This window comes from Elgaria multicarinata, chromosome 21, assembly GCF_023053635.1.
Source record: "Elgaria multicarinata webbii isolate HBS135686 ecotype San Diego chromosome 21, rElgMul1.1.pri, whole genome shotgun sequence".
NCBI lineage: Eukaryota > Metazoa > Chordata > Lepidosauria > Squamata > Anguidae > Elgaria > Elgaria multicarinata.
In genome coordinates this window covers 11756115-11783853 of record NC_086191.1, presented here as the reverse complement: position 1 = coordinate 11783853, position 27739 = coordinate 11756115, and the positions used below count along the sequence as shown (strand labels likewise).

The 27739-nt window shown below is 50.9% G+C and overlaps 2 protein-coding genes across 2 annotated transcripts; both read left to right on the top strand.

The window, feature by feature from the left end:
- Positions 1 to 15686: 15686 nt before the first annotated feature.
- Positions 15687 to 21507, top strand: AP5B1 (adaptor related protein complex 5 subunit beta 1). Its single transcript, XM_063145677.1, has 3 exons — positions 15687 to 15726; positions 17311 to 17464; positions 18837 to 21507. Exons 2-3 carry the CDS (start codon positions 17312 to 17314, stop codon positions 21420 to 21422), a joined length of 2739 nt encoding a protein of 912 aa, XP_063001747.1. The 5' UTR covers positions 15687 to 15726; position 17311; the 3' UTR covers positions 21423 to 21507.
- Positions 21508 to 23097: 1590 nt separating this feature from the next.
- Positions 23098 to 27739, top strand: RNASEH2C (ribonuclease H2 subunit C). The gene is made up of 4 exons (XM_063146068.1): positions 23098 to 23272; positions 25121 to 25233; positions 25323 to 25442; positions 26869 to 27739. The coding sequence occupies exons 1-4, from the start codon at positions 23110 to 23112 to the stop codon at positions 26896 to 26898; spliced, it is 426 nt and encodes a 141-aa protein (XP_063002138.1). The 5' UTR covers positions 23098 to 23109; the 3' UTR covers positions 26899 to 27739.

Sequence of the window (27739 nt, the reverse complement as noted above, 5' to 3'; positions counted from 1 at the left end):
GTATTTATCTTCTCCCCCCACCCCACCCCCAGTCTCTCCCTTCTGCTTTTTCTTTCTAGGGCTTGCCATCGTGTGTAGAATTTCAGAACTAAACTGAGGTCGAATAACAGGAAACGGGCCCAGGATCGGGCTGCATTCCCCCCACCCACCCGACCCATCCAAAAATAAAAGAGGGACTGAAGGGGGATCTGGATGAGAGGTGGAGATATGGGGCGGGTGCCTTGATTTTTCTCTCCCTTCCTTTCCTACCTGGAATGAGAAATTTAGTAAACACCCAGAACAAAGCTGAAGCTAAGCGAAGAGGAACGGAGGGAGAGTTCAGAGAGACGCCCCGGCTCCAATTAACGCGCCACCCCCGCCCCGCCCCGCATTTGGACCCCCGCGAGCATCTCAACAGGATCCGCGTCTATTTTAAAAATAAATAAATCAAAGATTGAATTAATATTTCTGAATTCTGAAATGGCCGCATTGGGTACAATGAGGGGCGTAAGTAGAGCAATTTGATGTAATTCCCCCCCACCCACCTCACTTCAATTGTGCTCTTAAGCTGCAGAGACTAAACAGAGGTTTAAAAACCTAAGTTGGAACTGCAACAAAATGTTACAGCATGCAGTGTTGCTGTTCAGGGTGCTAGCCAGCCATTACCACTTGAGGAACAGCCATTCCAGTTCCATTCTCTTGTTAATTCTCTCCCCCCTCCCCCACTCCCCATATTCTCTGTTCTCCTTGGGCTGTTGTGTATTTAGGGTGGGGGGGGGGGGCGGTTGTTATTTTTTCCTTAGGGCTTCTCTCTCCCCACCCCCACCCTTCTTTCTTTTTGCAATTATCCAAATCTCGGGGCTCCCTGGAACATGCTGATACTTCTCCCAGGTTTTCAGTGACCCTGTTTTTGTTTTTATTTATTTTTATTTAGGTCGCCATCCTAGGTATGTTTAGAGAGGGAAAAGCCCTGCAACTCCCAGCATGCCCCAGTGAGCCAGGCAGGCTGGTGTATGCTGGGAATTATGTATAGGGCTTCCCGCCCCCCATCTAAACATGTGTGGGATTGTGCCTTCAGTCCATTTACAAACCTCTTACTATATCTGAAAATATATTTCAGAGCAGCTAATACGAGATTAAAATAGAGGGGGGGAAAGTCCTGTTTTGGCTACATAACTGTTGGCACTGAGCACCTGAGTTCGCTATTAGCGGGAGTGAGGATAATGGCGTGTATATTGACGTAGTAACAATTGATAGTACTTAGTGTAGTAGCAATTGATAAAGTAATATTATCTGTGGAAAACACAAGACCCAAAATATCACAGATAACAATTTACCTAGGAATAAACCCCACTGAATGCAGTGGGAATTACTTCTCAGTAGATGTGCATAGGATTGCACCGTATAACTCGGGATTATAGAATATTCCCCCAAAGGTTTTGCTGTCGCTTCTCTTGGGTGAGACTGAACTTTTCAAAGCTCATCTCTCTTGAAAACCAAATCTAAACCCTAATCCTATGTGTAATTCTTAAGAAGGGAAGTCGTGTCAAACACACAGGGACTTACTCCTGAGTAAGCATGCATAGAATTGAGGTGCAAGGCTTCCAGAAATGTTTGCCTGGCTCCCAATATGGAAAGCCATGGAACTAGTCCTTAATACTGGTCAGACTTTGTTGTCTAGGATTCTATGATTGTCTTCTATGAATAACCACAGCTCAGCAAGGTAGGGTTGGTAGCTAAAATGATCCAGGGGTTGGAGCATCTCTCCTATAACAGAAGGTTGCAACAGCTGGGATTGTTTAGCTTGGAGAAATGGTAAGAGATGTACCAAATAACGCCTTGTGTGGAGAGGGAGACATTTTTGTTCCACAATACTAGAACGCAGTGGGGTCATCCCATTAAATGGATGAGTGGGAGATTCAGGACAGATCACAGAATCATAGAATAGTAGAGTTGGAAGGGGCCTCTAAAGCCATTGAGTCCAACCCCCTGCTCAATGCAGGAATCCACCCTAAAGCATCCCCGACAGAGGGTTGTCCAGCTGCCTCTTGAATGCCTCTAGTGTGGGAGAGCCCACAACCTCAAAGGAAGGGCTTCTTCACACGGTGCATAGTTAAACTATGGAACTCACTACCACAAGATGTGGTGACGGCCACCCATTTGGATGGCTTTAAAAGGGGGTGGGATAAATTCCTGGAGGAGAAGGCTATCCATGGCTACTAGCCCTGATGGCTATGTGCTATCTCCAGGATCTGAGGCAGCGTGCTGGGGAACATGGGAAGGAGGGTGCTGTTGGACTGCTGTCCTGCTTGTGCGTTTCCATTGGGGCATCTGGTCAGCCACCATGTGAACAGGACGCTGGGCTAGATGGACCTTGGTCTAATCCCACTTGGCTCGTTTTATGTACAGTTGCACAACCTCCTTTTAACTGGAGATGCCAGGGTTTTGCAAATGAAAGGCTTACAAGCTCAAAGCTTTTATTCTGTTCTCAGCCTGTCGTTCATCCCATCTCTCTGTCTCCACACATACATACACCCATTTGATTGAGATACCTCGCTTTGTGTAGCTTGGCTTCTCCCCAGTAGGACTTTGGGGCAGAGGTATAGAGGTCATTTAAAAGTGTCTTTTAGGGTCATTCCCCACTCATGAATTTCCAGAAACAGGCTGGCTGTCCGAGTCAGAAAATGCTGGGCTCTACACACTTTTTGGTCCTATCACCCCATTCTTGCATTCATTCCAGCCGTTGCGCATGGTGCTTTAAAGCAAGCTTCTCCTGACCTGGCACCCAGCTGACATGCTGGCCAACAACTCCCATCACCCCCCAGCCAGCCTATGGAGGAGTGCAAACAGCCTGGTCCCACAAGGATCTGTAAGTGGGATTGGTCCTTTCCCCCCCCCCTTTACAAACCTTGTTCATACATAATCTGGAATTAGAAGCAAGCCATGGGAGCAAGGATAATGGGAGTTGTAGCTTGAGCCATCTGTAGGGCAGCAGGTCGAGAAAGTTTCATGACTTTAGTCTCATGACTTTAGTTTGCTCTGTGTGTGTGTGTGTTTGTGTGTTGCCTTTTGTCATCTTTCTGAGAACACGGCATTGTTTTGGCTTTCTTCGACTTCTTGGCCCGGCCTCCCCACCTGCTGCTGAGGTGCGTGCCTGGATTCTTTGAGGTGAGCGTTTGGGCAAGGTCAGGCCCAGGTGTGTATTCCTCGCCTCCCAGAAATGACAGAGGCCTTCTGCAAACAACTGCCTCTGAACGCCCCAGGGCGACGGGGTGGGGTGCGGGGGAGAAGCGCGCTGTTGTTTCTCCAGGTTGCGGCACGGAGGATTCTTCTGGAGGCGGGCGCCGGAGCATTTTCCAGCGGTAAGTCAACTGGGCGGGTAGTGCAAGGTGGTAATTCCGGCCTTTCCTGCGTGGGCTCGTGAGGCCTGGTGCCTTCAACAGTCATGTTTGCTGTCTTCTCAAAACAGCTGGGCGTGGGCCGCGCGAGGCCTCATCTCTCCTCGGAAGGGAGGCCAGCCAGAGAACTACTACCCCAAGGGATACAGAGATCCTTGTCATTTGGAGGAGAGAGTTGGTTTAGTTCCCCACCTCTGCTACCGACTGCGGTGTGAAACCTTGGTCACCTTACTGTCACTCTTCCGCAGTCCTGTTCTTTCTGTCTTTCTTTTTAAATAGCAGGAGGGGGAAGAGGGCTGGCCGAAGGTATTTTGCTGCCTGGGACCAAGGCAAAATGGCTCCTTGCCCCCCATGCAGAAGAACTAAATCTGACTTCAATCCTGGTCACACCATGGGATAGCATTTGCCACCACACCTGAGAGCAGCAGGCTAGTTTTGAGAGTCCAGGCCATGACTACATGAAGCTGCATAATTACAACAGAAGAGCCATGCTGGATCTGACCAAAGTCTGTCTGTCTGTCTGTCTTTCTTCCTCCTCCTCCTCCTCCTCCTACTCCTCCTCCTCCTCCTCCTCCTCCTCCTCCTCCTCCTCCTCCTCCTCCTCCTCCTCCTCCTCCTCCTCTTCTTCTTCTTCTTCTTCTTCTTCTTCTTCTTCTTCTTCTTCTTCTTCTTCTTCTTCGTGACCACTCCAAGGAAGCACATTTCTCTAGTTCTAAAGGAATGCTAGCATCACTATAATAGAATTATGCCTTCTGGGATTTTTTCCTTCTTTAAATACTGGAAGAGAAAGATATACTATGGATGTACCATTTTAAAACGTAATCTAGTAAGAGCCGTGGTAGCTCTGACCGAGGGTCCATCTAGTCCAGCACTCTGTTCACACAGTGGCCAAGCACTTGTCGACCAGGGACCCACAAGCAGGACATGGGTGCAGCAGCACCGTCCCGCCCATGTTCCCCAGCAACTGGTGTACAAAGGCAGACTGTCTCTGATATTGGAAATGAATAAGAAGTGGGTGGGAGATTCCGAGATATTTCATAGAATCATAGAACAGCAGAGTTGGAAGGGGCCTAGAAGGCCATTGAGTCCAACCCCTGCTCAATGCAGGAATCCACCCTGAAGCATACTTGACAGATGGTTGTCCAGCTGCCTCTTGAAGGCCTCTAGTGTGGGAGAGCCCACAACCTCCCTAGGTAACTGGTTCCATTGTTGTACTGCTCTAACAGTCAGGAAGTTTTTCCTGATGTCCAGAATCTGGCTTCCTGTAACTTGAGCCCATTATTCCGTGTCCTGCACTCTGGGTGGATCGAGAAGAGATCCTGGCCCTCCTCTGTGTGACAACCTTTTAAGTATTTGAAGACTGCTCTCATGTCTCCCCTCAATCTCCTCTTCTCCAGGCTAAACATCCCCAGTTCTTTCAGTCTCTCTTCATAGGGCTTTGTTTCCAGACCCCTGATCACCCTCACTGCTCTCCTCTGAACACGCTCCATTTACAGGGCATGAGTTCGAGAGATTTTGGCTCTTCTCTTTGGAAAAGTGGCCAACTTGGGGCCCTCTAGATATGTTAAATTAGGTGTAGCTCAAATAAATTTGGGGGTGGGAGGGAACACCTTCCAGATGTTGATATCGATTTTCTGAGTGGGGAAGAAATATCGGACAGTTGTTGGCACAGCAAAACAAATGAAGCTGGATTTTAAAAAAAGACACCATTCTATACATTCATGGGAGACCTTCCAGGACCAAATACGGTCCCCTCAAGAGAACCATCTGTCCCCCCACCCCGAGGCAAAAGTATGTGTGTTTAAAGATCACTGGCTGTAGCCCTGATGGGTTCTGTTTCCAGAGGAGCTGAGGTTGGGTGCACGGCAACAGGGAGATAAAATGTGTTCAGTGTACGTAGCTGTAGGAGGGCAGGCTGGGGGATTCTGGGAATTGTCCCAGAATCCCCCAGGGTGCCATGTTGTGGGGAAGGCAGCTGTGCTTTAGGGTGGATTCCTGCACTGAGCAGGGGGTTGGACTCAATGGCCTTAGAGGACCCTTCCAACTCTACTATTCTATGATTCTATGTACTTCTACTTCTGCTGGCTGGGGAATTCTGGGAGTTGTCATCCAACATAAGAGGTTCCCAGGTTGTGGGAAAGCCAGGTGACAGCCTTGGAATTCTATTGGAAGGAAAGCTACTACCAGAACCTCTGGGTTTCTAGAAAGGGAGTGATGCCTAGTGGCTGCAGTCAAAGATGCCTCTTTGATGGCAGAAGGAAGTGGGCGGGGAGGGGTTAAGTTACAGACAAATAACAAAACCTGTTCCAGAATAAGGTGTAAATCCCTGAGCTAGGATCTTGCCCCAAGCTCTGTTCCAGTACGGAACAGGTACATAATGAACGGGCTTTAGACCAGGTTTGGAGGGGGCGGAATCTGTGGCCCTCCAGCTGTTGCTGGACTCCAACTCCCAACAGCCCCGCCCAACATGGCATGGACGATGGGAGGCGTCATAAGAACATAGGAAGAGTTGTGCTGGATGAGACCCAGGGTCCATCTAGACACAGTGGCCAGCCAGCTGTCGACCAGGGACCAACAAAGCAGGACATGGTTGCCACAGCACCCTCCCGCCCATGTTCCCCAACATTATACCTCTGATACTAGAGGTAGCATTTGGCCATCAGGACTTGTAGCCATTGATAGCCGTCTTCTCCAGGATGTCACCCAACAACATCTGGGGAGCCCCGGGTGAATTCAGCCCTGCTCTCCTCCAGCGGTGGGCAGAAGGCAGCTCTCCAGATGTTTGGGCATCAGTTCCCAAAAGCCCCCGCCAGCGTGGCCAACAGTCAGGAATGCCGGGAGCTGAAGACTCGAACATCTGGAGACCAACTTTCTGCCCACTCTTGCTTTAACCCCACCAATGCTCGCGGCCCGACAAAGCCCCCCTTCCCCGCCCCGGGACTCTTTTGTCTGTGGCTGCAGGTGTGGAACGCGTCGCTTCTGGGATCTGCCTCGGAATCCGGTCTCCCCCTCGGGGAAAGGAGCGGAAAGTTCAGAAGCCGCGTGTGGGGCTCTCCTTGCGGTGCCAAACGGCACCTCCTCCGGCCCACGCCCCTGCGTGGCCGTGCGGCTCTTCAGGTTCCTCTGCTTGGGCAAGGGCCGGGCCGGTACGTGATTCAGCCCGCCACGCGGGGCCCTGCCGCGTCGCGTCCCTCGTCCGGCCCGCTGCATTCCTGGGTCGCGTCCAGGGCGCTTAATTGAAGCTGCCTGGGCAAACACCTGCTGTCCTCCTCCTGGCTGTGAAGAGCCATAGGTTCCCACAAACACAGGGGCCTCCAGGGATGGGGAAGCAGCCCGGGTGGCCTGCTTCAGAGAGGACCGTCCCCTTAGCAGAAGGGTTAAAAGAGGACTGCTCTCTGAGAACCAGAGCGGTGTAGCAGGGAGAGTGTTGGACCGGAACTCGGGAGATCTGGGTTCCAGTCCCCACTTGGCCGTGAATCTCACTGGGTGACTTTGGGCCTTCCTTTTATCTGTCCTGAATCTTTCGCCAATCGGCTTCATGGGATGTTCCCACTAGGTTCTAGTAGGAGAGAGGGAGAAAAATGTCTCCGCTCCATTTTGATTCTCACAACAACCCTGCGATGCAGTCTAGGCTGAGCGCCAGTGAACTTCTAGGCAGAGTTGATCAATTCCTTGGGAGAACGCTGGGCATTGCAGGAGCTCTTTCTGTCTGAGCATATAGGATTGTGCCTTGACTTTCTTTTACAAGGGGTTTAATTCAAAGCTTTCTGAGAAAGTGCTGTGGGGACGAGGGGCATCCTGTTCACAGCTGCCCACGGAAAACCCGCAAGCAGGACAGGAGTGCAACAGCACTCTACGGCCCATGTTCCCCAGCAACTGGTGTACACAGGCATGCTGCCTCTGATCCTGGAGATAGCATAGAGCCATAAGGACTAGCAGCTCTCCTAACTCAGTTGCAAAATGAAGGGGCCCTGAGCCAAAGGCGGGCAGGTGTCAGCCTCAACACTTCTTGAGTGTTGATTTCTATTTTATTCAAACCCAGAAATCCACCTGCTGCTACCGCCTAGTGCAAAAGACTCCCACTTGGAATGAAAGCGCTCTGGGATCTGTTGGCAATACCAGAACCGAACGGCAGCGTTTGTGGGCTTCCCACACAGGAATCTGCTTGGCCTTGCCCCGAGCCTCCTTCATTTCAGCCTGTCTAATTTAGGGCAACGGGGAAGAGCCGGCTTGCTGCTGTTGTTGCTAAACAATTTGGAATCCGACGGCCGTGCCAATCTATTGCAAAGCACTTGGCGATCTAGCAATAGATCCTGCCCTGCCTTCTGCCCACTCCAAGCCTGAGAAGGCTTCCAAAGAAAAGAAAACGAAACATCCCCTACACACACACATACCAAGCCTTCCTCCACATAGCAATTAAGCTGTAGCCCAGATAATGGGTTTTGGACCTGCGGGACTTGGCAGCTCAGAGTCTAGTGCCTGAATTGCCTTTTTTACCCCTTCTCCCTCCCAGTGCCCTTTCCTTTGGTGTCCTTCCTGGATTTTTTGAGATTGTAAGCCATTTAGATTGCAGGGATTCTCTGGTTTCTTATCTTTCTAAGCCTTCTTGGCCAAAAGCTATAAATAAATAAGAGGACCCGAACAACCCCTCTCCCTGTAACTTAGCTGCATGGACAGGGCCTTCCAGAAGTCGTTGGACTCTGAATCCCATCAACCCCAACCAGCAAGGGCCAATGGATGGGGATGATGGGAGCAGTAGTCCAACGGGACACTAGTTGCCTGCCCCATCAACTAGGCAAACCATGCCCAAATCCCAGAGCAGATCCAGGCTGAGTATTTTTGGGGTAATTTGGGAAACGTTTTGCCCCCTATTTTCTGTTTAATGAAGAGACCACCACCCCCTTCGCTGCATCTTCAGAAGCAGAAATCTCATATTGGCACCTCACTTAACTTGTCGCCCTAGGCGACCACCTAGTTCGCCTATATGGACGGGCCGCCCCCTGCGTGGACACCGGAGGGAGGGAGCTGTCAAATTCCAGGGGCGCCACACTTGCCTGGTGGCGGCCCCGGAAGGGTGGCCTTCTGAGGACGGCAGCTTCGGCACAGGCTCGGTTTCCACTTTGCCCGTCCGCCCTCACATCCCTCCTCCTCCTCCCTGCCCCCCCCACCACCACCACCCAGCCTGTCAGCAAGAAACCCAGAGTGGATGCAAACGCATCCAGAGAGACGCTGAACACGCCCAAAGGACCGGCTGTGGCGCCAGAGTAACAGGTTCCTCCAAATACCGGGACGAGGGAGGGAGGGAGCACCTAACAGGAATGACAGCAGTGGCGTGTTATATAGTGGGCATCATGGAATTCGCCAGGACTCCTTTCCCTGAGTCATCAGTCTTTGGAAAGCACAGTTCCTGAGTCCTATCCCAAAGGGGGGGGGGGAGAGAAAGGAAGTAGTGACTAGTGGTTAGAAGAGAGGGAGAGGATTTGTTTGGGGTGGGCAGACACCCACCCACCCCGAAAATGGGTTGGGAAGCACGAGTGGCGTGGAGGGCACCTAAGATGATACCAAGATTCCTTTCTCCAATTGGTTTAAAGCGGAGTTCCTGAGTCCTATTCCAAGGGGGTGGTTTTAGGAGAGGAAGCAGTGACTAATGGTTAGAAGAGAGGGAAGGAAAATGGGTGGGGTGGACAGAGGGGCAGAAAATGGTGTGGGCAGGCAGCCCCCCCCCCCAGAGTTGGGTTGGTGGACCATGCCTCAAGAAGTTAACAAGAATCCTTTCTCTAATGGTTTTACAATTGAGCTCCTGAGTCCTATTCCAAGAGTTGATTTTGTTTTTGTTTTGGTCTGGGGGTTTTTTTGGAGAGGAAGTAGTGACTAGTGGTTGGAAGAGAAGGCGAAGAAGGGATGGACAGACCCCTAGAGTTTTATTCCCCCAAGAAAGGTGTTGGGTGTTTTTTTTAACAGAGGCTCACAAGCAGCATACAATCTGAAAGGAACAATGGCCAGGGAAAAGATTAAGCCGAACAAAGGGTACGCAGGACCTTATCTCTTCATGGTGGCCTTCTCAATCTAATCCTGGTTTGTGAAGTGGGCGTTGCTGCCTAGAGATGAGGAAGGTGGGGCCGGAGAACGGCTAGCAGGAACACTCAAGAGGCCTGCGTTGTTCCACCTTTTCTTCTTTAGCGGATTTTGTGTCCCCCCCCCCCCAAAGAAGAAGCGCTGGGAAAACACGGGAGGGCTACGAAGGGAAGTCCATCCTGTGTGCGGATGCCCCGAAATCGTCTATGAACAATAAAAGCCCCATCTTAGTTTTAAGGAATTGGGCAAGGGGGGGTGGGAGAGTATTTGTTAGAACACAGAGCCAGTGTGGCGTAGTGGTTTAAAGTGCTGGGCTGGGACGCGGGAGACGCGGGTTCGAATCCCGCACTCATCCCTGACGCTCAGTGGGTGATTTTGGACCAGTTCTTTCCACCTAGGCTACCTCTCAGGGTTGATGTGAGGATAAAATGGAGAAGAGGAATAGGAGGATCATGTACGGAGCCATGGCCTCCTGGGAGGAAAAGTTGGGATAGAAACGTAACAAACCAATAAATTCAATAAGTAAGCCTTGGACTCGGATATGTGGCTTTCTAGGTTAGGAAGGAATCCTTGTTTCCCTTAAACCAACTAGCCCAGGGCTGGGCAAAAAAAGGACAGGTCAGATCCTAAATTAAACAAAACAAGTCAATAAATTCAATAAGTAAGTCTCACAGAGCTGGAGTTCCAAGTCTGGCATCAGATATGTGGGGTGGGCAGAATGAGGCCATATCAGATCATAAATTAAATTAAATTCATTTATTTAAATTACATAAAAAACATTCTTTTTTTAAAAAAAAAAACACCAAACCAATTTATTTAAATTTAAAATTTAAATAAATTCATTTTTAAATAAATACAATTTAAATACATTGGTGGGGGGTTTTGTTTTGTTTTTTGAGCAGAATAAGGACAGATTTGATCATAAATTAAATAAATCAATAAACTGAATAAGTAAGTCTCACAGAGCTTACATTGGTCTCGGATATGCGGCCTTCTAGGTTAGGAAGGGATAACTGTTTCTCTTTATGCCAGCTAACCTACAGTGGGCAAAATGAGCACAGGTCAGGTCCTCCACAGCCTCTCCTCCTTCCTCTTCTGCCTGCTTCAGTGCTTCACTCCGAAGAGCCCTCCTGCCTCAGAGGAAGGCGCAATAGGGAAGGTGGCTTCAGGTGCCTCAGTTTCCCTGCCGCAAATCCAGCGCAGGCTACATTGGGTTGGCGATTACCCATTAGCTAACAGGGCATGCTACCTTTGAAGCCTTCTTCCAGGCCTGGGCTTTAAAGTGCTTCAGGGCTGAAGCTGTGGTGGAGGCCATCTGAGCACGTGGCCCACTGCGATCACGTCCTAGTTAATATTAATTTAATAACAGCCTGTCGTACTTTGGCTGGCTTTGGCTGCTGCTTTCATCTCCACAGGCTGAAGTTGCCTCACCCACATTCACTAGTGAAACCACCCGCCCCCTCCTTGGGGGACAAGAGTATCATTAGCTGTGCTCGGCAGCAGGAGGGCAACTGAGGCAGGAGGGAAGTGCGGCTTGCAAAACAGGTCAAGGGATTGAGGTCCCAGCAGCCTTGCGCTGTGCGTGGATGTAAGCCGGACGGAAATCTGCGGCCCCGAGAAGTTGGGACTTCTCAAAGCGCCGGTAAAGCAGCCAAGGAGACATGTCTGCTTCTTGTTGCTGTCATTTGCATTGCTCTGGCCTAGATCTGTAGTCCAATACTGGTCTAGAGGGCCCCTGGTTAGCGAAAGTGGTTTTGGCTAGTTACAGCGAGGAGCAGGAGGCTGTCGAAGGGCGCTGAGAGGCTAAGCTCGAAACCCCCCCCCCCCCGAAGGGCTGTTTGCACCCCTTTCATCCTCATCTTAAGGACTAGAAACTTGAAAGAGAGGAAACAGAAGAAAGAAAACCAAGGTTATCTGGATGCGGAATTCTGCGCCCAATCGTCATTCACTGCACGGCCGATGATTCGTTGCAGGATGATGGAAATAGTGACGCACCCTGTGCTTGGCTTGAGGGTGAAAGACAGCACCTCTGAGCATGCACCAAATGCTTTTCCTTCACCCCCGGCCAGAATCCACAGGGGCAGGGATCAGAGGCTGTTGAGGAGAACTCTCCTTGCTGATCTTTACTGCCAGACAGCCACCATCTTTTCCCTAAGGAAAACCCTTTCCCTAATTCCAATTTTTTAAAAAAATTAGTAGCAGTAAGGGGGGGGAAAGCAACTCTCCTAGGAGGGAAGCAGCGTAGGCTGGTGGCCCCGATGTCAGTGGGGCGGTACATCTGCTCCAGGTTTCAATCAGAACCTTGGATATATAGCTCTTTTAGGGCCCTTTAAAGTTCTGACTGAAACCCAAGACAGATTTTTTTAACAATAGTAATAATAATAAAAAAAGAATGAAAGCGATGTAGACCTTGTGGCAGAGAGTTCCACAAGTTTTATAGAAGGGCTTGCTTGCTTTCACAGCTCCTGTGCGTGTAGTTAATCTATCCTTTCCTCTATTTATTTATTTTTTATCCAAGTGAAGATTTTGCCCCGTGATCAGTTTGGGTGATAACTCTTCCATGGACCGGTACGTTTTGGAGGCAGGCCAAAGGCTGCATGGGTGTCGTGGGTATCGATTTCTCCAGCACGGATCACCCGCTTTTCCTACATCCCATCGATAGACGGTTGGTGTCGTGTCCTGCTCCTCTTACGGCCGGCTCAGCCCCAGAGGTAGTGGCTTGCTGGCCACCCCACCTCCTGTTTTCCATCCCAGCTGATCCCGAGACGAGGTTGTTTTGATGCCCAAATGAATGTGTCGGCATTTTTGCAACTGTTGTTCTTGCCCTCGCCGGGGGCCAATCCCGAAGGCAGGATGGGCGGGTACCGCTTTCAGGAACAGGTCAGGGTACGAGTTGCAAGGCGTGTTGCTTCAGCAGGAATGTGGAAGCAAAAGTGAGAGAGGGTGGGTGGGACTCCCCCCCCTGAACATTGTGATACTCAAAACCAGTAACCTCATGTAATCCCCACCTGTTTTGCAACACGTTCAGCTCATCCAGCTTCTGATGAGCTGGATACCTTGCAATATTCAACCTCCAGATGTTTTTTGGGGGGGCTCAACTCCCATCATCCCCAGTATCCTGGCTGGGACTGATGGGAGATGGAAGCCCAACAGCATCTGGAGACTCCTAAATTCCCCCCACCTCTGTTTTAATGAAACCCTTTTCACATTCACCCTGTTTTGTATGCATATCGACAGAGGCTTAGGTTTTAGCTCTGTTTGCAGTCACGGAGAGCCTCTGAGAACGTGCAAAGCCCTGGGCTGAAAAGGACCCCCTGTCAGCAGGGTTGACAAGTCGGGTTTACTGCCTTTAAAAGAGTCAATATGGCATAGTGGTTAAAGCATTGGACCAGGACTCAGGAGATCCGGGTTCTAGTCCCCATTCGGCCATGATGCTCACTGGGTGACTTTGAGCCAGTCACTGACTCTCGAACCAACCTACCTCACAGGGTTGTCGTGAGGATAAAAGGGTGGGGGAGCCAGCTTGGGTTCCTTCAAGAGGAAAAAAAGTGGGATATCAATGAAATAAATAAAATGCATTAAAAACATAAAATTACTGCTGGAATCCTCGTCCCTTCTTTTCTTTCTTTCTTGCTTCCCGTTAAAGTGCTTTGCTAAGTGTAGTAAACACCACCAGCTTTTCACACAGATCACCTTTTCTTGGCAAGACCTTGTGGAAACTGGTTTCGTGGGGAAAGAGGCCACCTTCCCCTGATTTTGGCCTGAGAGCTAATCCGGGGAGACGGGCTCAGTCCCCAGATAACATCTCCAAAACAGGTAACGGAGGAGCTGGATCACAGCTACGCCCGGCCCCGGGTGCGAAAGAAAGCCCAGGCAAGAGCAGGCTTGTCAGAGTTTCGTTGGGTAAGTCCTGAGTAACAGTTCACGAAACCGCTTATCATGCCCCCTCCACCAGGAGAGCAAGCAGGTACCACCCGAAATCTTCCTTCCGGATGGGTTGCTTGAGGCCTCAAGCGGTGTCTGGGCTGAGGCTGGGCATTCTCCACATGCTCAGTGGAACACCCTCTAAATCCTGAATTTCCTTTCCCAACAGCTAAGAACCCAAACAACCTCTCTTTTTGCTCTGATTTCAACCCCCCACCCCGTGGTCGACACGCTGATTGTAAGCTCATTGAGGCAGAGACCTGCCTTCATGCTTGTGAAAAATTGCAAAGTTCATTTCCTGAGTCCGATTCAAGGTTAAGCCGTATGGCAGGAAATCTGTGACCCTCCAGATGTTGTTGGGACTACAGCTCCAATCATTCCTGATCATGGGCCTTGCTGGCTGGGGCTAATGGGAGTTGGAGTCCAACAGCATCTGGAGAGCAAAGAGATTCCTCACACTTGTCCTATATTTCGTGGACCCCAGACATCTCATGCCCTAGCCAACCATGTCCTCTGGGGAGATGGCTGGGAGCTGTAGGACTTTTGTTCTGTCTAAACTTGCACAGGATTGCGCCCTGAATGCTTAAATTCAATCCTAATTCCAGTCTCAGAACATGTGCAAAGCGTACTCCTCCTTGCATTGATAGGGGTGGGGGGGTCATTTATTTCAGCCTTCGTTTCTTCAGTGCCTACCCTAAAGGAAGCTCGGAGAATGGCAACAAGGGAGAGGGCCTTTTCAGTGGTGGCCCCACAGTTATGGCATGATCTCCCTGATGAGGCTCACCTGGCACCATTTGTTATCTTTTCAGCGCCTGGTCAAGACTTTTCCCTTTTCCCAGGCATTTAACAGCATATTCTGAGTTTCTTAACTGATATTGTTTGTTTTTGTTTGTATTTTATGCTTTTTAAGGTTTTAAATTTTGTATATTTCTTTTTAATGTTCACTGTTTTTAACTTTTGTAAACTACCCAGAGAGCTTCGGCTGTGGGGCGGTATATAAATGTAAATAATAATAATAATAATAATAATAATAATAATAATAATAGCATTTCTATACCACCCAATAGCCGAAACTCTCTGGGCCAGTGGTTCCCAATTGGTGGTCCGTGGACCCCAGGGGGTCCGCATAACCCACCCAGGGGGTCCGTGGCACCGTTCACATATTCACCATTCATTTCTGGAGTCCACTGATGATGAATTCCTACCAGAAGTAAAATATACCATCACTGAGCACCTGCGTGATTTAGCGACTAGCTTCAGAGATGACTTCCCTGCACCTAATCCTGAAAACTCACGGATAAGGAACCCTTTTGAATGTGGTGATGTACAACTAACAATTCTATCTGCGAAAGAGCAAGATGCACTTGTTGACGTGACTTGTGATGGTTCATTGAAATCATTTTTCAAAGAATATAGACTGGACCAGTTCTGGATGAAGGTTTTTCCTGATTATAAGAAGTTAGGTGAAAAAGCTTTGAAACATCTAGTTCCCTTTTGTTCCACATATCTTTGTGAACAAACATTTTCGACATTTTGTTATATGAAGAACAAATGTAGAAATTGGCTTGATGTTGATCCAGATTTGAGATTAAAAGTAGGAAATATTGAACTGGATGTGGAAGGGATTGTTCAGGACAAAAAGAGGCATGATTTCTCCCATCACATTTAGGTTTAGTAGCTGCTAGACAAGTCATAATTTGTTCAATTGTAAACTAGACGTTAGTCAAATTAAATTTGCCTTTATATTCCTAACTAAATCATTGTAATTTTTGCTTGGTAATATCACAAATTTTATGGTCTGTTTTTTAGTATACCTAAAATCCATTGCTTATGAGGGGCTACCCCTTAATTTCTCCAAAAAATTGCTTCGCACAGGTAACTACCATAGAGATAACAAATTTTTCAAAAGTAGGGAGACCATGGCTTGGCATTTGAAAAACAAGGGGTCCACAGTACTTAGCTAATTGGGAACCACTGCTCTGGGCAGTTGGTAACGATTAAAAAACCCCAAACGTATTGTAAAGTGCAGCACCCAAGTGAAAAAAAGTTTAAAACTGCAGTATAAACCCAAGTGAAATCTAATGCAGAGGTGTAAGATACAGTGGAGGCCTTTGGCTGTTGGGCAGATTTGAGCCCCGGGACTTGTCCCCGCCCCACCCCCAGCCGAAGCGCTGCTTCTCCGCCAGGTGTGTCTACCTGCGCCCAGGTAAAACGTGGCCGCGTGTTCCGCTGCTCGCTCGCCCTCTAGCGGCGGCCGGTGCAATGACCGGGAAAGGAAGTCGGAAGCGCCGCTTTTGCCCGGGCCCGGACCGCAGCTCAGCTCGGGCGTTTGCAAAGACCAGGCGGCCAGGTACGTGCGCCCTGCGCCCGGCGGAGGCAGGGAAGCGCTAGCATTAGTGCAGACCGTATGGAGGGTGGGGTGCATGGCTTTCTCGCCTCCCCGGGCCCTACAGATTCCCCCCTCCCCCACCTGCAACTCCCATGCTGTTTGCACATCCCATAATTCCAAAAATCCTCCTTGCCTCTCTAAAAACCAAAACCCTCTGTTGTTGACCCGAGCTCACCCGCCATCACCACCCACCCACCCAGTATGCTCACCCACTAGCCTAGCTTCCCCCTCGCCCGGCCCCCAACCGGGTGCCCTCCAAACGACAACTCCCAGCCAGCATGACCAAGACTCAGGAATTCTGGGAGTTGTAGTCCAAAACATCTGGAGCGTGCCTGGTTGGGGGAGGCTGTTTTCGCCCCTAAGGCCTCGCCGTTCCCGTTTTTTGTTTTTGCGTGCCTCTGTAACCTCTCCTGCTACAGAATCCTTTATTCTCATAGAATAGTAGAGTTGGAAGGGGCCTACAAGGCCATCTAGTCCAACCCCCTGCTCAGTGCAGGAATCCACCTTCAAGCATCCCTGACAGATGCCTGTCCAGATGCCTCTTGAAGGCCTCCAGTGTGGGAGAGCCCACAACAAAATTTTATTGCATTTTGTTTGGTTACATTTCTATCCCGTCCAAGATCAGTTCCTTGTCAGGGAGGGTTAGGCCATTTAAGTTCATGAGTGATTTTATATAATTTTATACAGTTGCTTAAGTTTACTATCCAGAATTTTAAGTTTATTCTATACGATCAGGGTTTATGCTAGTTTTATGCAAGGACGTTATCTTTGTATTGTTGGCTAGTATCTTTTGTTAAATGTTCATTTTGTGATGGTCTGGAAGCTTTGCACAACTAAACACATCAGATCATCTCAGCCCCAAAGAGCAATCCCTGTCTTGCTTTGCTTTTCGAACGTGTGGTTCTTTTTATTTTCCCAGGCTTTGAAAACAACGCAAAGGTCTGAGAAATCTTTTTTTGGACATTTTAAAAATTCAGTCGAACATCTCTTGAGCTGCTAAACCTTAAAAATATTTGGGCTGCTGCGTTTTAAAAGCATTTGGCTTGTTGTGTTTTTAAAACATTGCCAGCTGCTTTGAGGACACTAGTCAAAGAAATGGAATAGAAATCTGAGTAAATAAATAGATCCCAAAGCAATTGGTTACTATCTATTTCAGGGCTATTTATTTATTTGTTGCATTTATATCCTGCCTTTCTTCCTCCAAGGGACCCAAGGCGGTGTACATAACCCTCCTCCTCTCCATGTTATCCTCACAACAACCACCCTGTGAGGTAGGTTGGGCTGAGAGTCATTGACTGGCCCAAAGTCACCCCGTGGGCTGCCATGGCTGAGTGGGGACTAGAACCCGGATCTCCCAACTCCCAGTCCAACACTCTAACCACTACGCCACAAGCTATATTCTCTGCAGTGAACGAAATCGGGCCAGGATGACAGTCATCTCAAATGTTTAGAACTAGAACTGCTGGAAAAATGAGAGTGTGGGAGCTCCCCCATCAATGGGCCTGTCTAACGTTCATTTTCCTTTTCTCTCTCCCTAATTTCCAGCATGGGGTCCAGGGGCGGAGAGGGCTGGGCCAGCACCATTGCTTCTTTCCGCTCATGTCCCACGGCTTTCCTCTTATCCCACGAGGCCGGAGACACCTTTGTGGCTGAGCTGTTGCAGGAGCTGCGGGGTGACAAACTTGGCGAGTCAGTCAAGGTAAGGTGACTTCATCCGAAACAGATAACTGGGGCAGGACAGTTTCCGGGCCTGGTGCAAAGTGCCGGCATTAACCTCCAAAGCCCTAAACCAGCTACCTCCAAACTGATAACCCCCAGATATGATGGTATGCTGGGAGTTTATCATTTATTTCTTGGAAGTATTTTCATGCCAAAAAGATTCCCAAAATGGCTTCCATACAATCTTCCGTTTGGATCATGAAGTTGGTCGGTGTGCCCTCTATGAAGGCTACAATCCATACAGACACTGTTTAAGTACGAGATAAAGGTGACGATTTAAATATGCTTGATTACTGGTTCCCGAAACGATGCTTTCGGGAACAACGAGGCCCAAAAAGCTGGAATGAGAGCTGCGAAGCGTTATCCCAGGATGGTGATCTCACATTTGAGACGTTAGGGACTCTGGACAGAAGCGCTCCGTCCCACAACGTTTTGTTGCAGTTCCCACTTGTAAATATGCCAGATCAGATCTCTGCCTCGTTTAGTGCCACAGAAAACATTCCAATTTAAAATATTCTGAGAAACCCAACGAGAAAAGAGTAAAATAAGACAGCATGGTTGTGCAGAAAAACGATCAAACAGGGAGAACAGTAACAGAACGATAACAATTTGAATTTTGTTACGTGAATATACCCGGCCACTACATTCAACATCTAAGGTCCTCCTCCGGGTGCCTACTCCGAGAGAGGCTCGGAGTGTGACAACGAGGGACAGGGCCTTTTCGGTGGTGGCCCCCAGACTATGGAACAATCTCCCTGACGAGGCTCGCCTGGCACCATCCCGGCGCCAGGTTAAGACTTTCCTCTTTGCCCAGGCATATGGCGGCACATCTTAATCACCCACATGTTTAGTTTTTTAATGGTTTTTAATGCTTTATGTGTGTATGTTCTGTGTTTTAGAATTTTACATTTTGTATACTTGTTTTTAATCTCAATTTTAGAATTTTTGTAAACCGCCCAGAGAGCCCTGGCTATGGGAGCGGTATATAAGTGCAATAAATAAATAAAATCAGTAAATAAAAATTTACACGATGCCGCAAAAGAAAAGAAAGAGAAATTCAGTCCAAAAAAGCCGGCGTAAACAAATCGGTCTGTAGCTTGCTAGATCCAGCGCTCGCCTGTATATGAGCGAGGAGGGAGCTTTGCAGCCAGGGTGCTGTACGGAGAAAACCTTCTTGGGCGTTGCTGCGAATCGAACTCCAGGCAAATGTGGTGCCATCAAGAGGGCATTTTTGCTTGATCTGAATATCCGTGCAGGGACATCAGGGCTGAGGCACCCTATCAACTCCCCGGGGCCTAGCCCGCCCTGTTCCAGCTGGTTCTTTCTGACGCCTCCAGTTTATTTCTCGGCAGGTCTCCGTGCTGACACTGTTCCTGGAATACCCCACTCTGCTGTGCCCTGATGCCAAGGCAGGCCAAGACGCTGCTGCGTCTCTCCTCTCCCTCTTTGCCCAGCTGGGTCCTCCCCCCAAGTACGTGTCTCTGAGGCGCCACCTGCTCTTCGCCACGGGGACGGTGCTGGTGACCACGGACGCCTTTGGCGAGGACTGTCCGGCCTCCGGCGAGTACCTCTCCCTGCTGCTCCACCTGGCCTCCGACCTCAATGACCGCCGGGGGCCCCCTGCGGAGCGGCCTGTCCGGGCGGCCGCTTGCGAGTGCCTGCGGGAGCTGGAGTGCTGCTACCCCGGGTTGCTCTCGCAGCGCCTGGAGGTCCTCCGCTCCTTGCAACAGGAAGAGGCCTCCCCGGCCCACCAGGGCTACACCCTACTGTACAGCTCAGCTTTGCGCAACGCCGTTTTGCTCCTGGCCCGGAGTGGCCGGGGGACTCTCGGGGAGGTCCTAGCCGGCAGCGAGGGCCTGAAGTGGGAGGCGACGAAGGAATGGGGCGGGGTCTCTTCGGACGCCATCGACCAGCTAGCTCTTCTGCCCTCGCCGGGAGATCTCAAGGAGCTGAAATCGGTGGTCTCGGCCCTGCTGGAAGGCTCCTTCCTCCTCTCCCCGGCTGCCCAAAGCCACCTCCTGTGGCAGCTGGCCCAAGTGGTGAGCGTCGTGCGGACTCAGTCGCCTGCCATCTTCAAGGCCCAGCTGGTGCGCCTCTTCGGCACGGCGGATGCGGCCCTCCAGCACGCCATCCTGCAACTCAAGTCCCTCTTCACCGACAGCCTCTTCACTGCCGAGGACGAGGCCTTCCTGCTCCGCCGGCTGGTGGGGCTGGCCCAGCACCCAGCCTTGCCCGCTCCGGTCAACCTCTTCCACCTGGACTGCCTCCTGCACTTCCCCGAGAACCGGCCTTTGGGCTCGGGCCCCGACGAGGGGCTGCCGGTCCTGCTCACGCCCCGCACCACGTCCGGCCTCTTCCCGGGCCTCTTTCAGGACCAGGGCACCGTCTTGGCCCGGCTGAACCTGATGTGCCTGGTGTGCGTGGAGAGCGAGGGACCGGCCGCCGAACAAGGTGCGGGCTACCTCCTGGAGCACGTGCTGGCCCTTGGAGGCTTGGTGGGCAGGGGAGGCGGGCCGGAGGCCACCCGGCTTTTCTTCCGAGCGGTCTTCCTTTTTGCCCGGTACTTTGGGTCTCGGGAGCAGCCCATGGCGGAGCTGACCCAGTGTTTGCTGAGCCTCTACCACCAGAACCACGCCCTGGCCCCGAACATCATCAACCTGTTGGACGTGGCCTGGGGGACGCTGGAGGAGACCGCTTGGGCCCGCAGTCTCGCCTGCTCCTTGCAAGAGCTCGTTGTGAGCGTGCCCTTGCACGAGGGAGACCTCGGGTGGCACCTGAAGGTCTTGGCCCGGCTGGCGAAGGAGAAAGGCATTCCCCAAGCGAGCACTCTGCACTTCCTGAGGCGCCTGGTTGCCTCGGGCCGCCTCGGGGACTGGCGCTCGGGGCAGACCCTCCTGAGCGTCTGCCGTAACCTGATGCAGCTCCGCCCGCCGCCCGCCCCGGCCCGCCTGGCGGACCTCCTGCAGGCCGTGTCCCTCAGCCCCGTGGACGTGGACGTCCAAGACCGGGCCCGGTTCTACTACACCCTCCTGGCCAACCTCTCCGACGAGAAGCTGAGGGCCGTCCTCGTCTCAGAGAGCCCCGTCAAGGCTCGGACCCTTTCCTCCTCCATCGTGGCCGACAGCGAGAGCTTTGTGGCCGCCCTGACCGTGCACCGAGACGAGCGAGCCCCGCTGAAGCTGCGGCGCGTGGAGACGAGGGCCGACGGGCCGGCGGCTCCTCCTCCTCCCCCCGGAGAAGACGTGGACAGCTGCTGCCGGGGCTTGCTGGAGGCCCGCTCCCCCTCCCAGCTCCACTTGACCTATCAGCTGGCCCACGCTGGTCCCTCTGCTCCCCCCTTCGGCCTCCTGCTGTGCGTGGTGCTGCGCTTCACGGGCACCGACCGGCACTACGAGCCCGTGCCGGACCTCTGCGTGCCCTGCCTCTCGGCGTACCGCCCGCCCCGGACCTTGACCCTGACCTTGGAGCCGCGTTGCCCGTACCCAACGCGGCTGGACGTCTCTGCCCTGTATACGACGCAGGAGGGCTTCACCCGCTGCAGCCAGCTGGAGCCGTTGGAAATCGCCTTCCCTGATCTCTTCATGCCCCTGGCGGTGCCGGCCTGGCCTCCGGAGAAGCAACGCCGCCTCTTCGACGCCCTCTGGTGTGAGCTTTGCCCCGAAAGCAAGGAGACGTGTGCCGAGAGCCTGACCATCTGGCCCGTACCGCCTGGGTCCCTGGGGGGCCTGGTGCACGATCACTTTGCTAGGTACATTGTGTCCGAGCCGCCGGGCTCCTACGAAATTGCCGCGGCCCTGCCTCCCCGGTACCACATTCTGCTCCGGGTGCAGAGTGTGGAGGACGCGGCTCGGGTAGCCATTCGCACCGACAACTGGAAGCTGTTGCCTTCACTTAACAGCTACTTGCAGAGTCTCGTTGGAGACCAGGCGAGCGTGTAGAGGGGGAGCCCGCAGCTCAGGGAAGCGGGGACGTTCTGGACTTACAAGGGGACACGTTCTCTGTCAGTGTCACGGTCATTCTCAAATAAAGCCCTAAACGCTGAAGTTGCAGAGAAGCTGGTTGGATGCTAAACAGAAAAGAGTTTTGGAGGGAGTGGGAGAGGCCAGTCCGATGCTTTGGAAAATGAGACAAATACTTCTCGAGAATTATTATTATTATTTATTGCATTTTTATACCGCCCAATAGCCGAAGCTCCCTGGGCGGTTCACAAAAACCAAAACAATTCAAAGTGTAAAACAAACAGTATAAAAACATGAGATAAAATACACATTAAAATGAATTAAAACATACCATACATGATTAAAACATCCTGAAAACATTCTAAAATTCCCCTGCCGGAATAGATCAGTCTTTATTGCTTTTTTAAATTCTAAAAGACTGTCAAGTTGACGAATCTCCTCCGGCAGGCCATTCCACAGTCTGGGAGCAGCAGAAGAGAAGGTCCTCTGGGTAACAGTTGTTAATCTAGTTTTTGCTAGCTGAAGTAGATTCTTCCCAGAGGACCCGAGTGTGCGGGGCAGATTGTACGGGAGAAGGCGATCCCGCAGGTAGCCTGGACCCAAACCATGTAGGGCTTTAAAGGTGATAGCCAACACTTTGTACTTCGCCCAGAAACTAATCGGCAGCCAATGAAGAGATTTTAAAACTAGTGTAATGTGGTCACCCCTAGGTGTACCAGTGACCAGCCTGGCTGCGATATTTTGGACTAATTGAAGGGATGCCTTAATTAACTGAGCTTGTTCCTTGAATTATAGGGGTGCCAGGGGTACCTGGCCCCATTCCCTGTTGAGACGACTTCTTAATTCATGCTTTTAGAAAGCTTTGTGTGGGGAGGGGGGAGAATTTGGCTAAAATTGAGGGAGGGTCAGGTCGAGTTTGTGGATTGATTAGAGAAAGCTGTTCTCCTCCAGATGCTGTTGAATGACATCTTCCACATTATATATATATTCAAAATCTATTTCCTAAATCTAGATTAAAAGATACAAAGATATGTGTGGAAAAACTCAACAATTCATGGACTTTGAGAAATCTAAATGTGTGTGTGTGTATATGCTGGCGCTCTGGTCCAAAACATCTGGAAACAACAAACACTTCTGGGTTTGTTTGTTTGTTTTAAAAAATGCACATAATTTGGCTGCAAAGTTGTTGTTTTCCTGGGGAGCGTGTCCATATATATTTATAAACCTATTTCCTAAACATAGATTAAAACATCTGAGAAACTTAAACTATACGTGCACATGGCGAGGCTGTTTTGCCTTACGAGGCCCGTGATCCCCCGCCATTGGCAAAGGCTGATGGGAGTTGTAGGCCCAAAGATTTGGGTTGAAACGGGGGGTTCCCCGCTTCCCGAGGGAGCGCATCCATCGGAGCGCAGTGGAGAGGTGCGATTTGGGAAGCAAACGGCGCCCCGGCTCGGCCAGGACTCAGAGGAGGGCAACCAGGATGCTCAGGGCTTACTTCCGAGTAAAACCCAAAGCAGGCAGCTGGGGAGGGGAGGGGCGGAGGCGGAGGCGGCGCTGCGCCGGCGCGGCCCGGGACTGGCTGCCCGGACGGGGCGGAGACGGCGCGGGGAGGCGCGGGCGTCTGAGCGCGCAGGAAGGAGCCGCCGGACGCGCGGGGCTGCTCATGGCCGCCGAGGACCGGGGCCCGGCGCGGCTGGCGCTGCCTTCCCTGGCGGGGGCGACCCGCACCCGGCTGCACCTGCTCCCCTGCGCGGTGCAACACGACGGCGCCGCCGCGGTCCAGCGCTACTTTGCGCCCGCCGTCCGGGCTGCGGACGCGCCCGAAGGTAAGCGCAAACGAAGAGCCCTGTCGGATCCGTCGGATGCTTTTTTTTATTTAGGATGTTTTAACAATGTACACTATGTTTTTAACTAGTATTTTGTGTGTCTTATACTTACTGTTGCTCCCCGCCTCTATTCAAAATGGAGAGGCGAGTAAGAATTATTATTATTATTATTATTATTATTATTATTATTATTATTATTATTATTATTATCCCTGCGGAGAGTAGCGCTCCTGAAATGAACGGGGCATAAGTGAGTCGTAGCTTGCTTGCCTTCCATTTTGTTCAGTGGGTCTACTCTTAAGTAGGGCTTCCGTTGGATTCTGCCCCAAGGATCCATTCTAGGCCTGAATTCTGTTCCCGTAGTTGCTCTAGCTGGAAGTCCACCAGCAGGACATGAGTGCAACAGCACCCTCCCACCCATGTTCCCCAGCAGCTGGTGCAGGCAGGCTTACTGCCTCGGATACTGGAGGTAGCACATAGCCATCAGGGCTAGTAGCCAATGATAGCCTTTGACTCCAGGAATTTATCCAACCCCCTTTGAAAGGTGGCCATGACTACATCTTGTAGTGGCAAATTCCTTTTATCTGTCCCAAATCTCCCACCATTCAGCTTCATGGGTACTTGTATTATGAGAGGGGGGGGGAATTCAAGAAGGACTCAGAGGAGGGCAACCAGGATGATCAGGGGTCTGGAAACAAGGCCCTATGAGGAGAGACTGAAAGAACTGGGCCTGTTTAGCCTGGAGAAGAGAAGGCTGAGGGGAAACATGAGAGCACTCTTCAAATACTGAAAAGGTTGTCACACAGAGGAGGGCCAGGATCTCTTCTCAATCCTCCCAGAGTGCAGGACACGGAATAACGGGCTCAAGTTAAAGGAAGCCAGATTCCAGCTGGACATCAGGAAAAACTTCCTGACTGTTAGAGCAGTATGACAATGGAATCAGTTACCTAGGGAGGTTGTGGGCTCTCCCACACTAGAGGCCTTCAAGAGGCAGCTGGACAGCCATCTGTCAGGGATGCTTTAGGGTGGATTCCTGCATTGAGCGGGGGGTTGGTCTTGATGGCCTTATAGGCCCCTTCCAACTCTACTATTCTGTGATTCTACATGCTACCTGAAGATTATCCCATTTTATCCTCATGATCCCCTCAGAGAAAGAGGGGTCTTTTGGCCACCTTAACACCGTGAGTACGCTCCGTGGGGCTTAATCCCTGGGAGAAGACGTGGATGGGATTGCACAATCAGTCTGGAGCGTGGTGGTAAAGTCAGGAGACAGAGCTCAGCGGTGTTGCAACACCCTTGAGTGGTAGGGGCTGTATGGGACTGGGGAGGCATGGTGGATGGAGGAGATCTTTGTTCAAACAGGATGGGACACTGCTGGGGTTGATAGGAGATGTGCAGGACAGAGTGCAGGACACGGAATAACAGGCTCAAGTTAAAGGAAGCCAGATTCCGGCTGGACATCAGGAAAAACTTCCTGACTGTTAGAGCAGTGCGACAATGGAACCAGTGACCTAAGGAGGTGGTGGGCTCTCCCACACTAGAGGCCTTCAAGAGGCAGCTGGACAAGCATCTGTCGGGGATGCTGTAGGGTGGATTCCTGCATTGAGCAGGGGGTTGGACTCGATGGCCTTGTAGGCCCCTTCCAACTCTGCTATTCTATGATTCTACAGGGACAAACAGGTTCAAGGAGGCTATGCTAGCTTACAGAGACTGAGAGAGGTGTTTCTGGGCACATTGGTACCCAGGGGCATTGGAGTCCCCAGTTTAAACACCCGGACGTTGAGCTGAGCACAGGCGTCTGTCAGGAGCCCCTTAATTCTGGTGCGTTGCCTCCTCCTCCTCCCACAGAGTCATCCGTGTCCTTCCGCGGGCGAAGTCTAAAGGGAAAAGAAACCGTTGTTCCTGCCGGGTACGTGGGGCTGGTCCTGGAGGAGGCTGCTGCCTCTTTATTGCCATCGGAGGTGAGTTCGTGGGCTGGTGGAGGGGGACGGGACGGGTAGCATCCATACCCTTTTCCCCATTAACCGCCCCCTTTCCTCAACCCCCGCAGGAACGGCAGGTGCGGGTGAAATCTACCTTTGAGTCGCTGACTGTGTGGAACCTGGAACGGGCGCCAGACGGCACGGACGAGATCATGATGGCCCTGGACTGGCCAAAGATTGCTGAGGGGGTGAGTGTCTATCTATCTCGCAAGTCTCTTGCAGCCCGAGGGCCGTATTTCGTTTCAGAGAAGCCCCCAGGGGTCGCCTTCCCTCTTTGCTGGTGGTCTGGAGAGCCATGCTGTTACTTTTGGTTGCCTGCACCTGGGGTTGGACTACATGACCACCAAATCCCCTTCTAATGGCCATTGGTAGTCTCTAGTAAACACCAACCTTACTGTGAGGGCTTAGAGGCTAACAGTAGCCACATGCCGTTATTGGGGCTGTTCTCTTGCTTTTTTTTTCATGGCCAGAATTTATAGCAGGGAAGCTTCACAGATGAGGGACTTAGTTTGAGCCATCCGCCTACATACCTGTACTTTGGGAGCCTTTAACTCCCTGTTTGCCACCTAGAGCAGATTAAATACTTCTAAACAAAGTGTACGCCTACGATTGTTTCATGGGTTGTGATCTAGGTTTTGTATTAACTAGAATTCGGGAGCAATCCTATGGCCCCTAGACACTGTCTAGACAGATGTAGGATTTTTCGGTTTCTGGGAACCGCTCACCCTGCTACCTCCCAGACAAGAAAGCTTTTGCTTGTGCGTGCGTTTGGGGAGGGGTGTTCACTTCATTTCAGTAATCATTTTAGCCACTTTGAAGAGGTTTTTTTGTGGCAGACCATGACAGAAGGCTTTTTTGGAACACACAAAGCGAGGGAGGGGCAAAGGATGAGTAAGTATAGAGCTTTCTCAGTGAGGACTAGAAACTTCGCCAGGATGGGGAAGATTATTCGCTTTAGATCCCCTCTCTTAACACCTTCCTTGCCCCAACTCATATCTAGCAGTGGTTTAATTCTGAAGTTCTCTCTTTCTGCCCAGAAACACACCTTCCGTCTGGATCTGGGGGTTGTCTCTGGCCAGGCTGCCTACTTTCCACATCTGCATGAGCATCCAATAGGCAGAAATGTAGCTGTTTTCTCTTCACCCAGGCATTTCGCAATATGTAATTCGCCTGTATGTTTTTGTGGTTTAAAGTTGTATGTTTTTGTGATTTTCAATTTTTGTATATTGAAGTGTTTTTATCCTATGTAAACCGCCCAGAGAGCCTCGGCTATAATAATAATAATAATCAATAATAATAATCAATAACAATCTCTTGCTGCTCAGGCGCAGAACTCTTAGAAGCCGGATTCCAACGGCAGGCAGGGCCAATATACCAGTATCTTGTAGCGTAAAGCGCTTACTGCCTGTAAATAAGTCCCAGGACAGCTATTCCAACCTTTTTGAATGTGGGGAAAACAGCTCAAAAGCCAAAAAACCACCCAGCGATTGGTGGTTGGGGACTTAGAAGAAGGCCTGACCCACTGGGGAATGCCAGAGGGCTGGATTTGGTCTCTGGGCTTGCCTGCTAGAGAATATGACCTCATCTTTGCGTCTGTGTTTGATCTCCTTGTAGATCCACGCCCCTGTGGCCGACGAGGAGTGACCAGGAACATCCACAACACACCGAAAAGTACATTGCTGTAGAAAATACACAGCATTTCAATTTCTGGGGACACTGCAGCGGAAAGTCCTTCTCCAGCGTCTTTTTAGGGAGGCTGGCTGTTACTGCTATGCTTGCCCAGTGGCCCAGGTCCAAGACAGAAGGGAAGATCTACCCTGCGCACCCTCCAAGCTCTGCTGTCAGGTTTGTGCTTACCGTACAACCTCCTGTCTTCCCGGTGTGTTGGCTGGAAAGAATGGAGTTTGCCACCCAACAGATCTTGAGGAGCCCAGGTTGGAAAAGGCTGCCCCCATAACTTGGTTGTCTGTGGCTTTCAATGCCCCTTTTTGGTTTTTAAGGACGTTTCTGTGGGCCTGAACTTGCAGGAGCTTTGGATATGCGCGACAGCTGGTTGAAGGCAAAGGAGGCCTTGCTCAAGATTGTGGTGTCTTGACTGGGCTCCTACTTTGTAAACTACCTGCCTGAAACCATTTCAAAACTAGTTTAAACCTCATGCTTTCTGCCCCAACCAGCTCCAGATTGGCTGACACCTCTTAGAGGCCCCTCACCTTTTCACCTGATAGTGAAAATTAGTTTTAAACCACTTTTGAGTTTTTATTGTAGAACCTCTCTGACTTGGTACACCTTATTTGGAAGTATGTGATTTTTGTGGGGTTTATTTTTTTTTTACAATGCACAGGATTAACCCAACTCATTTAGGTCACCCTGATAGACTCTGCAAGCTTTCTCGCGCCTTTAGGTCACGTTATCTCAGCCGGGTCCTTGTTTTTTTGTGTGTGAAACGCCAAATTAAAAATATACGTGAAAGAAGAAAAGGTACACG